A 13467-nucleotide genomic window follows, 5' to 3' on the forward strand; every position below is an offset into this window, starting at 1 on the left:
CCCAGCCCAGCCCATTCTGACTGCTCTGCTCTTCTCTGCCCCCCTGACCCCCCACGTCTGCCCTGTGGTGGCAGTTACACACCCGCAGATCCTTAAGGCAACGGGCCCTGCTCCTTCCTGCCCCTGCAGTCAGGGTGGCGAGCCCAGCCCCGGGTAGAGAGTGGCCCAGAGGGGCTCTTGGTCACAGACTGGCTGAGCCCTCAGTGCCCTGAGGGGCAGGGGCACCCCCGCTGCCTCCTGGGGAGGGTTGGCCTCCTGCCCCGGGCCGCTGCTCCGCTGGGTGCCGTGACCACCAGGGCAGATGCCAAGTACATCCCAGGGGTATCCGGGTGGGACGGAAGACTCTGTCCTGCCCTGCGGAGCCCGTGCGTGGCTTGCAGGCTGCCGAGGGCTCCTTCCCGCAGGAGCGGCTGCTGTCCCTGCAGACTCCGAGGCAGGCCTGGGAGAGCGGCCCCACTCTCTCCTCGAATTCCTCTGTGCCACGGGGAAGAAATGACTCCAAACAGGGAACCCGAACAGAACAAGAAATTGCAAGCTCTCAGAATGACACTTAAGCTGAGAGTTGAGCCTTGAAAATAGGAGGGGTCCTGCTCCGGGACCCCCCGAGAACGTCCACTGGGGAGCAGGAGGCATCTGGGTGGCTGGAGAGCAGGAGTCCTTGCAGGGCCGGGGTGGGGTGAGATTGTCCGAAGGGTCAGTCAAGGCGTCTGTGTCCACAGGAGAAGGCTCTGCCTCGGCTCCGCCCTGGTGCCCCTGCCCCCGGCCGGTGCGCTCACCCTTCACAGCAGCTCGCGGGCCACGGCGCGTCACCTTGCTTCTTTCTCGACAAACACCTGTGCCCTCGAACCGGGGCAGAACAGGATGGCTGTGGGTCAGGGGCTTTTCCTTACTCACCCTGCTGGTGAGGAGGGCCCGGCCTCTGCGGTGGGTGCCTTCCTGCCTGGGGAAGCCTGGCACCCTTTGCCTCGAGGACTCCCCCTCTCTCCTGCCCACCGGCTCCAGCCCCTTCCACCCTCTGCACCCCTCTTGCTCCTTTGCCCTGTGCCAAGCCCCTCTTCCCCTCTCCAGAACGGTGTCCCCTCTTCCGCCACACCTCCCTCCGGACAGGGCGAGCAGCCGTGGCCAGCACCGAGTGGCGCATCGCACAGAGCCCCCCCTTCCTCCCGGAAAGCCTCTCCTCTTAGGCTCCAGGTTCTCTGTCCAGGCTTGCCTCCTCGCGGTCGTCTGTCTCCATGGCTCGGTGGCTCCCTGTCCCCTGCTACTCTGTAAATGTGGCCAATCCCCGAGGCCCTGTCCTGGCCCTCTTCCCTCTCACTGCAGCAGACATGAGTCGTGGCTTGGATGCCTATGTAAAGATTTTTCAATATTAATTTATTTGAGAAAGAGCACGCTGCACCCAAGCAGGGGAAAAAGCAGATGGAGAGGGACAGGCAGACTCCCCGCTGAGCATGGAGCCGGACTTGGGGCTCGATCCCAGGACCCCGACATCATGACACAAATGGAAACCAAGAGTCGGACACTCAACCGACTGAGCCACCCAGATGCCCCAAGGACACCTGTATTTTTAGCAAACTTGAAAACCTCCGCCCGGCTCTCCTGGGTGAATCTTGCCCCGCGTTCATGGCCACTCCTCTCAGCAGGTGTAGCCCGTGGCTGGACATCCAGCCAGGCCTGTCCCAGGCCCCAGGCCCCAGGCCCCAGACTGCATACCTGCTCGGTAGGTGCACAGCTCGTGGGTACCTCCCTCTGGCCCCAGAACGTCTATCCCAGGCCTGTCCCTCCTCCCAGCCTCTCTTTCCTGGTGCAGGGACCGGCACTGCCTGGACAAGGTCCACAGCTGTTGGTCTGGCTGCAGGGCTGGACTGGGACCAGCATCACTGGCCGTGTGAACAGCCTGGGGATTCTGGTCCTGCCACACCGTGTGCTCTCGGTTCGCAGACAGCACGGCCTTTGCAGTGCCCCTTCTCCTGTGGGGAGCCCCTGCCCAGGACAATACCCATTCCCCTTTCTGCATCCTGACTTGCTGGCTGAGTGGCCAGAACCAGCCACTCTTCCTCCTTGTGCATGGGGACCCTTGTCCTTAAAGTGGGGTAAGACTAGTTCCTGCCTCGTGGAACGGGCGTGAGCAGAGGCTGGGGCCTCCTGGACCCTGTATTTGCCCTATAGTACTTGACCCACGAGAGGGGTTTCCCAAGGAAGGGTTAACTGCTTGGTTTGTTGAATTAACTCAATGAATGAACCATTCCTTAACAACAGTTAAGAGGACCCCGAGCTCCCGTGCTTCCTCTATGGCTTTGTGCAAGCTTCACAGACCTCTCAGCTTTGGTCTCTCAATTGTAAGATGGGGTCTAGCACCTACCTTTTAATTCGCTAATCCGTGCAGGGTGACAAGGACAGAGTGCAGGCAGGGCTGTGCAGCGTTTGGGGCAGGCTGTTCCAAGAAATAACTTGTTAATTTAAAAAAAAAAAAAACCAACTTCCCACTATTCATAAAACACCTCAAGAGAGCTGCTATTGAAATTTATTTCCTTAACTGAGTCCCTTTTATCTAAAATCTGGGTTTGTTTCTGTCTTTTAACCAATGTGGGTTTGGTTTGGTGGTGATTTTTACCTTTTCTGACCTTGTGATTGACTTCGTTGCTGCACGTGGAGTGACCTAATGGAAGCTGACCTCGAACAAGAAGGGGCATGTCTCTTTAAGGCCCCCCAAGACTGACCGCCTGGACTGACCGCCTGGAGCGTTCACAGCGGCTCCCACTGTGAGCCGAGGGCAGAAGGAGCTTCAGCCTCGGGGAGGAAGGCTCTCCCGAGGTCCTTCTGCGAGACCCAGGGACTTGATTCAGCGGCTCCAGGTGGGGCCCAGGTGCTCTCAGGTGATTGCCGCAGGGAGCTGAAGCTTACAGTTTGCAAAATGGTGCCAGCAGAGCCTGGCCTAGGTCCTGGGGCCTCCAAGGAGGTCCTGGGGCCTCCTAGTTCCTGGGGCCGAGCAAAGAGGGGCTGCCGGTTGGAGGACACAACCCCATTTCTGGCTGTAAGCCAGCGTGGCCAGCCCGTGGCCAGCGTTCTGTGCTGTGAGAGCAATGTTTGGCTCAGCCCTTAGCTCTGCATCAGGCAGCCACCTCTTTCCAGAGGCCCAGAAACACACACTGAAGCCATCAGTCCACAGGACTGTTATCCCATTTGATCAAAGCACAGGGCAAGGGACCACATGGGGAAAGGCCACTCCTGGCGCCTTGTTGTCTTTAAGCCTTAATGGTGTCATCTATTTATCCCATGTTTCTGTTACATTTGTTTCCAGCAAGCCTGAAGCCAGTGGCCTACCGCCCGGCCAGAGCTTAGCCTGTGGCTGTCTCCACACCCAGGGCTTGATGGGAGGGAGAAAGCCACTGGAGGGTTTCGACAGCTCCGCTGCTAATGACCGTGCTTCCCACCTGTCTGATTGACATACCCAAGCGGTAGGTTGTCTGCTTCTCAAGGAAAAAGGCTCTTCTCTCCTCTAGGGGACCCACCCCAGTGCAGGACAGCGGAGTAGCTGCTCAGATGGGCGGTGGCTGCCGGCATCTGTCGGTGGGTCAGTCCGGGGAGAGCGCCCCTGCCCTGCCGCAAGCCGACGGACGGCTTCTCTGCCGCCCTGGGGTGTCCTCGCCCCTCCCAGCTGCTCTGCGCAGGAGACCGTGCAGGGAAGCTCCCGTTTGGTCTGACGCCCGTGGGGTGGTTTGGGGACTACTCTCAGGAAGAATTGTCCCCGTGAGACAGTGTGATGGGTGGCCGTGGGGACAGAGGGAGCTTCCCAAAGCTGCAGTGCCCTGGCTTCACCAGGATCGGAGGCAGGGCCACAGGGGCAAGGGGCACGACCATCGTGTATACTGCGTCCAAGCGGCAAAGCGCTTCGGGTCTGCCCCAGCCTGATCTGGGACGCTGAGAGGCCAGTCAGGGCCAGGGCACCTGAGCCTGACCCTGAACAGCCACACACACAAGAGAGAAGAACTAAGTCCTTCCCTGGCTCCTTCCTTGGGCTTTGTCCAGGACCAGCAGGACGCTTGAGGCCAGGGGGCGGGGCTTGGGCCTGCGGGCGGGGCCAGACGGCGGCCTCACGCAGGCGGTGGGCGGGGCGGGCTTTGCGAGCATGCGCCCTGCTGCCCCAGCGCCCACCACCTGTTCTTGGTTTCCAGCTCCTCGTGCTTGCCGCGGTAGGAAGTAGCAAAAGGCCTGGAGCGCTTGGAAAGGGGGAGCTCGGGGCGCCTGGGTGGCTCAGTGGGTTAAAGCCTCTGCCTTCGGCTCAGGTCATGATCCCAGGTCGTGGGATCGAGCCCCGCATCGGGTTCTCTGCTCAGCCGGAGAACTGCTTCCTCCTCTCTCTCTCTGCCTGCCTCTCTGCCTATTTGTGATCTCTGTCAAATAAACAAATAAAATCTTAAAAAAGGAAAAGGGGGAGCTCGCAGCGCGTGAGGAGGAGGAGGAGACCGGGGTGGGGACCCGAGTGTGCCTTCAGGGACAGCCTAAACAAAGATACCCACAAAAATCCTTCCAAGGTGGAGACGGGCAGACAGGCCCCGCAGTCGGTGCCGTCTGGGAAAGGGGCCGACTTGCAGGTGGCACAAGAGTCTGGGAGAGCGTGAGCAATACTAGACTGTCATCGGGTTCGCTCGGGGATGCAGTTTTCCCCGCCGGCAGGTTGGGAAAGGAGTCCGCCCACCCCAAGGCCCTAGTCTCTGCTCTTGTCAGTGCTTCCTTGTGCTGGGAACGCGCCAGAAGCTTGGCGGGATGCAGAGAGGCTTAACCTAGGGCAGCCTGACGCCAGTCTCTGCGCATGAGGTGTGGCCTTTGACTCGGTGAGTGTTGGACGTGTAGCCTGGAGTTTAAATTGCACCTTGAGCTTTTAAAATCCTTTCCCTGTGAAAATACAAGTTAATTTCACCATTGGTGCTGTTGGTCCGGGAGGAAGGGTGCAGGACACAGCCAGGCGCTTTCCAGAACAGGGCTGGGTAGTTGTACAACTCTAAATTTAATCCCAAGCCTACATTTCCAGGGGTGAGTGTGCTGTAGGAAGCCGTCTGTGGACAAATGAGGATAATAGTTAGAGTGAATTAGCAAGTCTGGAGAGGAGGGCCCATCAGCAGAATGACAAATTTAGGATCTTTAAAGACATCTGGTCAGCGATGCCGGAGCTCGTGATTGACTGAGTGATTAATAATGGAAAACCCTTAGTTCAGTGTTTCTGCTGTCCCTCGCCCACTTCCCCAGCCAGGGCGGGCTGTCTGCTGCAGCCTGCCAGAGACGTTTCCCCTGAACAATGGAGGCGTTTAGGCCCCTCATCCTCGACCTCTGTGAGTTTAAGGTTTCCGTTTTTCTTCTCCTTATCCAACTTATCTGTGTGTTTACTCATTGACAACTCTGGGAGAAGGCTCCTGATTTCCTTCCACATTTGATGTGATTCCATTCATCTTAATCAATGCTGCGTTCCAAGAGCCCGCTGCTGGCCGTGCCCCTCAGGGTCACCTGGATTTGCAGCTCCTGGTTCACTAACCAGGGCCCCTCTTGGACACAACAGTGGGACGCACTGAAGAGCTGAAGTTGGCCACTACCGCCCCCCCGGCCCCCCACTCTGCAGCTTGATGCCCTCACGCCTCAGGACCCATCCCTAACTCTGCAGTGGATTTCTCCACAGGCTAAAGCAGCTGGACAAGCACAGCCAGGCCACAGCCCAGCAGCTGGTGCAGCTTCTCAAAAAGCAGAACGAGCTTCTTCTGGAGAGACAGAGCCTGGCGGAAGAGGTGGGACGTCTGAGATCCCAGGTACCGGTCAGACCCAGCGCAGGGGTATGTGTGTGGGGGCAGAGGGGGTCCTCTGGGCTGGCTCACCTACCAGAGGACACAGCGGTGTCTGCGTGTGGGGCCTTTTCTTGTTCCTTGTTTCAGAGCTGCATCGTGACAGGTGCAAACCCCAGTACTCCCGTTGGGCAGCCCATAGGACCACCCTGAAGGCCATGCTGGGCATGGTGGGGGACACGGATGTGTAGCCCTTGGGCCTGCCCTCTTTAGGGAGCTGGAGTTCATGCACAAGAACAACCCTCAACTCAGCAGGCCGCACCGAGTGTGGAACTGTGGCCCGCGGAATGATGCAGAGGGCTATAGCGGCGAGCAGGCTTTGTGCAGGAAGCAGACTCGGAAGGGCCCGGGGCGGGGGGGGGGTGTGTGTACAGTTGAACGTGGCCAGCAAAGAGGGGCTGCCGGTTGGAGGAGCCACGGTGAGTGGCTGCAGGTGTCTTGTCCGACGTCGGCGGCCGGTGACTGCTCCCGGCAGCGCCGCCTGTTCCGTGCGCGCGAACTCTCGTTGCCCTTGAACGAGCCTGCAGGATCGATGCTTGTCTCCCCTTCGCAGCTAGGGAAACCGAGGCTGCCACAGCCTGCACAGCTAGCAAGTCGGGACACTAGAAATGGCACCTAAGGCTGACGCCACAGTCCGGGCTTTCCCTGTTGGGGTAGATCTGGGGCCACCGAAAGGAATCAGGGAGGGAGGAGGGTGTCCGGGTGAGTCAGCGCATGGTGGGAGGCCTTTTCCCCTCAATGGCTTCTCTTCCCGTCGGGGAAGCTGTACTGTTTGTCCCATCAAGCAGCATGTTAGGATAACGAGGTGGTCCAGGGACTGGCCCCAGCCTCTGTCTTGTCCTAGGATGCTGTATTAGGAGAGCCCCCAGGCGCCCGCCCGGGAGTGCTTGGAATGATGAATGGCAGAGTGCCTCCAGCTGTGAGAAGAGTGAGAAGCTGTCTCTCTTTCTTCTTTCAACATGTGTCCGCTGGGTACTAGGGAACTGCCCTCCTTGGAGGAAATTTTCCCGCTCCATGTACCGAAACCGTCGCCGGTACTACTCATTTCTCCGCGGAGAGTAAGAGAAAACCCCAGTGCCAGGCGCTGAACTGTGGCCTGGGGTTGCGGACCCGCCTGCACCCCGTGGCCCTGGCGCCACTGACCCTCTCGCACTGCTCAGCACAGGCGTCTGGGGGGCTTGCAAACGGGTCACTGTGAGGGACACCGATTCACAGACTCCGGTCACACACGCCAGGAATCGGCATTTTAACAGGCTGGTTGGGTAATTCTGAGGGACGTGGAGCTTTGGAGGCCCTGAAAGGCTCAGGCTTGACCCCGGCCACAACCTAACTGTCTGGGCAGGTCCTGCAGGAGGTCGTGCATGGAGCTAGCCAAAGGTTGGGGCCACCGGCTCTCCAGGTGGGGGACCAGGCTCCTGTCACATGTGGTGGTAGGACAGGGGCTCTTAGCATGAGTGAATCCCTTGACTCTAGGAGCCAAGAACCACTTCAGAATAAGACTTGTGGGGAGTCTTCTGTCCAAGCTCTGAGCGCATGGCAGTTTCCTGTTGATTCTGGACCAGATCATTATCATGTAGGATTTCCCTTTTAACTCCCCATCTGCCTACCTCACAGCCACTCAGATCTGAACATGGACCATCAATGCTTAGAAACCTCTTCCAGGGCTTTAAAAACCTGATAATTGCCAAATGGATTGCAAAATTTTCATAAAATGCATTTAAAACAAACAAAACCCAAACCTCAAAAAACCCTCAAAAAAGGAGGTCTTTCTTCTCTTGCCTGAAGCCACAGAGATGATTCGACCATCCTGAGTTATCTGATCCCAGCCCATCTGGCTCATCTCTAAAGGGATCTTTTAGATTCAAATAGTACATTTGGAGTTATTTTAATATGAACACGACAAAAGACATTTCATAGAGGGACTGTTGGCTTTCAGTAGCAAATACTAGTGTTCAAAGAAGAGGCAAGGATCCAGTTTTGCAAGCTCTCTGCCGAATATCTAAACCAAAGGCCTGCTCTTTCTGCCCAAGTGTGGCATTAGACCTACTTCGGCCATGGAATAAACTGGAATTGTGAGTTTAGCTTCCAGCCCTTTAAGTAAACGAGGCCGCTGTGTGCCCCCCGCAGGGTATAGGAGGACACCTTCCTGCCGGGAGCTCCCAGCTGACTGACCTGACTCCCTGTTTTCCTGGAGAGACGCTGGTTCATCTTTTCATTTAGGGAGGAAATGTTTGGCTAAAGGCTTCTGTGTTCTCAGCCTGCTTGGAGTAAGCCTAAGGACTTACTGGGGCAGGTCAAACTCTCAAACTCTTTGTCTACCTGATGCTGAGTCCCAGGACTCTGGTTTGCTCCCAGGTCCTGAGCCCTGGGTCCTGGAGCAGGTGACTGGCCCGGGTTGGCCTGCAGCCCATGATAGGAAAACAGTGACGTCTGTTCAAAAGGTTTTATTATTTTGAGTCGTTTCTGCTTACATTTTAAAACCCGCACCGCAGTCTGGCCGAGCGAGCTGGTCATGGTCCTCACCAGGCCACATGATGTTTTTGACCGTGAGAATTCCCGCCTTCCGCTCCAACACCGCTGGTGTGCAGGACTTGCGGCCAAGTGGGCCTGGCTCAGGGCTTTTGGTCCACCTTGTTCTTCGTGTGACTAATTGTAGTGGCTTTCTTACTCTCCTGCCTCACGCTGCCGGCAGGGGACTTCTAGAAAATGGCTTTTAAAATGTCCTAAAATGGTGATGCTGGTCATTGTGGAGAAATGGAGCCCCAAGCCCCCCACCCAGCCTGCCTGCAGACATGGCCCCACAGCCCCTCTCCGGGCACAGGCCCTGTTGCCTCTTTTTGGGGGGACAGAGACTCTGGCTGGGTCTCAGGGGAGTGGTGGTAGGGCCTAGTAGCTGGGAGCAGGGGCAGCGTTCTGGGACCTGGTGCCTGGGGCTCTAACCTCTGGCTAGGGAGGCTGATGCCAGCTGCTAAGGAATTCAGTCTCTTCTTGGGGAGAGCGGCGGCTGAGAGACAGGAAAGAACAGAAGGTGTCCCTTCAGAGGATGGTTTTCTACCCCAGAGAGTTTGGGGTATAACGACTGGGCAATGACTCAGGGTTCAGATCTCGTTCTCTGATAGCTGCCTTCCCCGTGGGCCCTATGGCTCCGTCCTCAGTGCTCAGTCTGCAGATGAAGCGTCTCTATAGTCAGGATAAGACTGACTTATCAGGGATTAATCAGGAGGCCCTGTGACTTCTGAGCATCCTTGGCAGTGAACTGACTTTCTAATGTGATTCAAACTTGTGCTTGGATCCAGCAGCCACATGTGATTATATTCAAAATCATGGACATGATCTCATTACACCGAAGGAGCCGGCAAGAGAGTTGAACCGAGCAAAGAACCCGGCGCAGGGGCGGAGGGGAGGCAGGGCCCACTTGTGACCTGAAGCCAGGGGCAGGGCACCTTCGAAATGGCTGCTCAAGGGAGGGTCACCGGGCGGGGGGGCGTCCCACTGAGGAGGGTGTGCCCGCTGGTCACCCTGAATGGGACCTGGAGGTGCATGCAGCTTTGCGGGGGTCCTTCCGGAGCCCTGGGGGCCTCGCCCGCCTCACGTGGGCGCTTCCCCGAAGTCAGCTACCTGCAGGACAGATGGCGCTTGAATAGAACAGCAAATACACTGAATAAAATAAATTAGAAAGCCTCCTCCTGAACCAAGATTTTTTGGAAAGAATTCTAAATAGATGAAAACAAACAATTTGATTTCAACCAAATTGTTGTTTTTTTGTTTTTATCCTGATTTTCACCCGAATTGTCAGTCTCAAAAATAAACACTGATACATTCCCAGAAAATATTTTTCAAATAAAAACTGACTCTGTTAAAGTTTGCCCTGATTCTTTCAAAACTGTGTACAAGACACTGTCAACCAAAGTGACTTGCATATTTTTTTAAATACACTTGAACATATGCAGCTAAAATGTCATTAACTCCCTGCTGCCTGAGTGTTTCTAAAGAGTGACACGAGACCCTGGTGCTGTGTTTCCAACATAAGGGTCTTGCGACCCTGAAGAGAAACTTCCCCGAGCAACTCAAATAGCACAGTTTAACTTTTGTGGGTTGTTGTGGTGATGGTTGTTTCACGGAAGACCCCGTGTGTAATTAATACTGAAAAGCACATACGGCTTCATCGAAGCCAAACTCGCTCTTCCGTTTAACAGTTCACTTTGTCCAAGAGTGAATAATTTCAGAATGAGACTCATGGAAGAAAAATAAATCAAATTTTCTGTTGCCTCAGACACACTTGCCCCAGTTACTGCTTCCTGAGTCAGACATTACATTTTGCAATATAAATTCACAATCAAGATTTTAAAGGGAGCTAAATATTTTAATCCAATTAGACAAGTGAACAAAACACTGAATATTGCATGGAGTGTGGAGAAGTGGTTCTTGCCTTTAAAAGACTGTGATTCCGTCACATTACAACCCCAAATGTCAGTGTTGTCTTTATTCTTAACGCTTTCAAACATGAGGCAGCCAGAGGCTCCTCTCTCTGCTGTTGGTGACACTGTCTGTCCTTTGGGAATTCTTAAAAGTCTATTTACCATGGAAACATGGTCCCTCTAAAACACAGACACCTGCCCGCGTGCAGGGGAAGTTCGCAGGACTCGCGGGATTCCAGAGGGCCGGAAGACGACATCGTGGAACCGCACGAGGTGTGGGACCCTGGTGCCGGCAGAGCTGCAGGGAGAGCGGGGCGCCCCTGCACTCCGACCCCGGCCCTGTACTCCCAGGGCTCCCCGCCTCCCCCGGGGCTGCTGGTCCCAAGTCCAACTCCAGCTGCTGTTCTCCAAGAAGCCAAGGAAGCACGGGGCCTGCCTTCGTTCTGCAAGGAAGGCTTTCTCGCCTCTGCCTTTTCCTCTCTCTGACTCCTTTGGACTCCTCCCACTCTGGGAGCCCAGAAGCAGGGAGTCGGGCCTGTGGTCCCCATGGTCTAGGGAACCCAGGGCTTTGACCTCTGCCTGCACAGACCTGTGGTGGTCAGAGGCCCAGCTGGGCAGCCGGGGGGGAGAATGGACAGGTGTGCTGGTGACCTCGCCGTGAACTCTGGGCTTGCTTTGCACCTGCCAACAGCTGGATGCCTGAGAAGGTCAGCAAGCGTGTGGACCGCTTTGCTGGGCACAAGGCAAGACTGTTGACCTGGAGGCAGCCCGCCGTGCGCCCTGTGACTTCTGAAATGTGGTTCCCCCCCACCAGCTGCCCCCTCAGACCATGATCCACAAAGTTCTGCAGAGGACTAGTGAGAGCACCTTCCTGCTAGCAGACCGGTGACCACCCGGAGTCCACGTGGCCTGTGTGTGCCGGCCGGCCTTCCACATCTGACTCTTGCTCGGCACCACAAAAGTCACACTCCATGGCTTCTGTGCTCTCGCTGAGCACGTCAGAAGAGCACGAGAGAGCTGGGACTTCAAGGTCACACTGCCAGGGCTCAGATCTCAGCTCTGTACCACTCCCGGGAAGTGGTTTAGCTTTTCTACCACTCAGGTCCTGGTCAAAACCAAAACACAAAAGCCCTTAAGAAGAGAACCAGCTTCCCCTTAAGAGGGAGCCCCTGCATGACCCCGACTCCAGCAGGGGTGACTGTGAAGCCGACCTGGTTGGAGGCACAAAGGGGCCTCTGGATAAGTCATTCCTAGTCCTTCCTATACCAGCAGGACAAAGAAGGCCCAGAGATGAAGTAGACATAACTGGGAAGTGCCTGGCAGGGACCTGGACCTGTCGAGAAGGTGGTGTTCAGTCTCTGGGCCACGGGCCCCATGCACAGGTGGGCATCCATCTGCTTCTCTCCCGGGGTGGGGCCTGCAGCTGGCTCTGAACCCCCAAGCAGTAGCTGCTGGTGGCTTCCCTGGAGCTCTGGTCACTGGGGGCAAGCTTGAGAACGCCCCACCTCAAGGTAGGGGGGTGAGGTGCTTCTGGTTAAAAATAGATGCTTTCTTGTTAGAGGCACAAGGAACGGGGCCATTTTTTGATGGGGCCAACAGAAACAGCAAATGTGCAAATGAGGGAGGCAGGTGGGATGTTGCATGTGGGGAGGGTAGGGAGAGGCTGGGTGGAGGTTTGCGCGTGGGAACTTGGGTCAGGGTGAGGCTGAGCGAGCGCAGTCTGAGCAGGGGCGAGGCGGGGCGGGCATTCCCTAGGGTGGGGTGTGTGGGGCAGGGGGCCCGGGGAGCCTGGAAACAAAGCCGCAGAAAAGGCTCCGCCGGACCCCACAGCATGGTTGCCTGGGGAACAATTCAGGTCACCCAGAGACTCATTTTTTAAACTCTGAATTTCAAGTCAGACTTCAGAAATAAACACAAAAGTTAGGGTTTGTGGAGACAAGGCTCTATTAGGTCTTACAACGAGAACAAAGAAGATGGGGTCGCAGCAGCGGGTGTGTAGATGGGGGGCATTTCTGTCATCTGTGGACAGGATTTCAGGGGAGCAGCTGCCAGAGTGCCGTGCTGGCCCGCCCCTCTTCTGGAGGGCAGCCACAGACCGCGGCAGATGTGGCCACACCACCCAGGCAGGCCGCGGCAAGGGGCCGTGGTGACAGGTTGGAAGGCAGAGGATGGGGAGGTGGTGGCCAAGGGCTCCGGCCCCAGTTCAAACCAGCTAGTGTCCCACTGGCACATGCGGCCTCACCCTTCCCCTCCCACCCCCCAACCAGCCGTGATCACTGGTGTGGGCGATGGACCCAACTTTCTGGAAATAAGCATGACTAAATAGCCCTAAGAAGTGATGGCAGATGAGTGGGAGTTGGGCAGTAGCTCAAGGTTCTCTGTCTCTGGACCTGCTGCGGGATGGGGGGAGCACTCAGGAACGTTCTCTACCAAAGCTCCAGCGAATGGAGGGCAACACTGGATGCTGCGTTTGTGACCAAACAGGGATGCGGGCACGGGTGACTGACTTACTCAGATGTGCATGTGATGGGGTGGGCAGTGCAGGCACCGGGGATCCCAGACCATTGAATGGTAATAGTGGGGCTCTAATACTAAAATCAGGACGGGTTCTGCATCAAAACCAAGTAAAATACCAAACCCGCGAAGAGATAGTGACAGGGATTTGCTGCAGTGGAGAGACTGCGGCTCCCGTCGGTTTGCTCACACCTGGGACCTCACATTTGCGCTGCTCCCAAGGGATCCCACAGGCACCGGAGGTCGCAGGTTCCAGGGGCCACCAGAGGCCGCCAGGGCACCAGTCGGGTGATGATCAATTACCAAATGGGCCTGGAGCCCATGGGCACTGTGAACTCATTGCAGTGAGAGATGCCGGTTTCCTTGAGCTCGGTTTAAAAGAATTCCTGCAACATTTTCTTTCTAGTGCAGGTCTTTACCGTTATTCTGTACAGACATGGGGGGGTGTGTGTGTCTTCTACCCAAAGTTCGGTTACATTTTTCTTTTGCAATATGCCTGTCATGGTTTATGCTTATCCTTGTGCTCAGAGAGACACATCCCACTTGCTTACTCAGTGCACAGCCCCCACCTGTGTTCCAAGCGGGACAGCTGTACACGTGCCACTCTAATGACCCGTCTGCTTACAGACTTGTGCACTGAAGACACATAGTCAGTGTCCACACGCCGAGACCCACCTGAGATAGAAACATTCCCTTTTTGCATCTTT

General features: G+C 56.3%; 1 protein-coding gene across 6 annotated transcripts in view; it reads left to right on the forward strand.

Annotated features, from left to right (window-relative positions):
• Positions 1–13467, forward strand: part of SDCCAG8 (SHH signaling and ciliogenesis regulator SDCCAG8) — a 228725-nt gene that overhangs the window by 213657 nt on the left and 1601 nt on the right. For 2 of the 6 annotated variants that reach the window (XM_044267041.1, XM_044267045.1), the window contains one exon: positions 5669–5795. The exons of 2 other annotated variants lie outside the window; for them this stretch is intronic. In XM_044267041.1, the coding sequence (XP_044122976.1) occupies positions 5669–5795 (127 nt within the window). Of the gene's footprint in view, positions 1–3298; positions 3328–5668; positions 5796–13467 lie in introns of those variants that run through there. 2 more of the 6 variants (XM_044267047.1, XM_044267050.1) reach the window with 2 other exon arrangements.

This window comes from Neovison vison, chromosome 10, assembly GCF_020171115.1.
Source record: "Neovison vison isolate M4711 chromosome 10, ASM_NN_V1, whole genome shotgun sequence".
NCBI lineage: Eukaryota > Metazoa > Chordata > Mammalia > Carnivora > Mustelidae > Neogale > Neogale vison.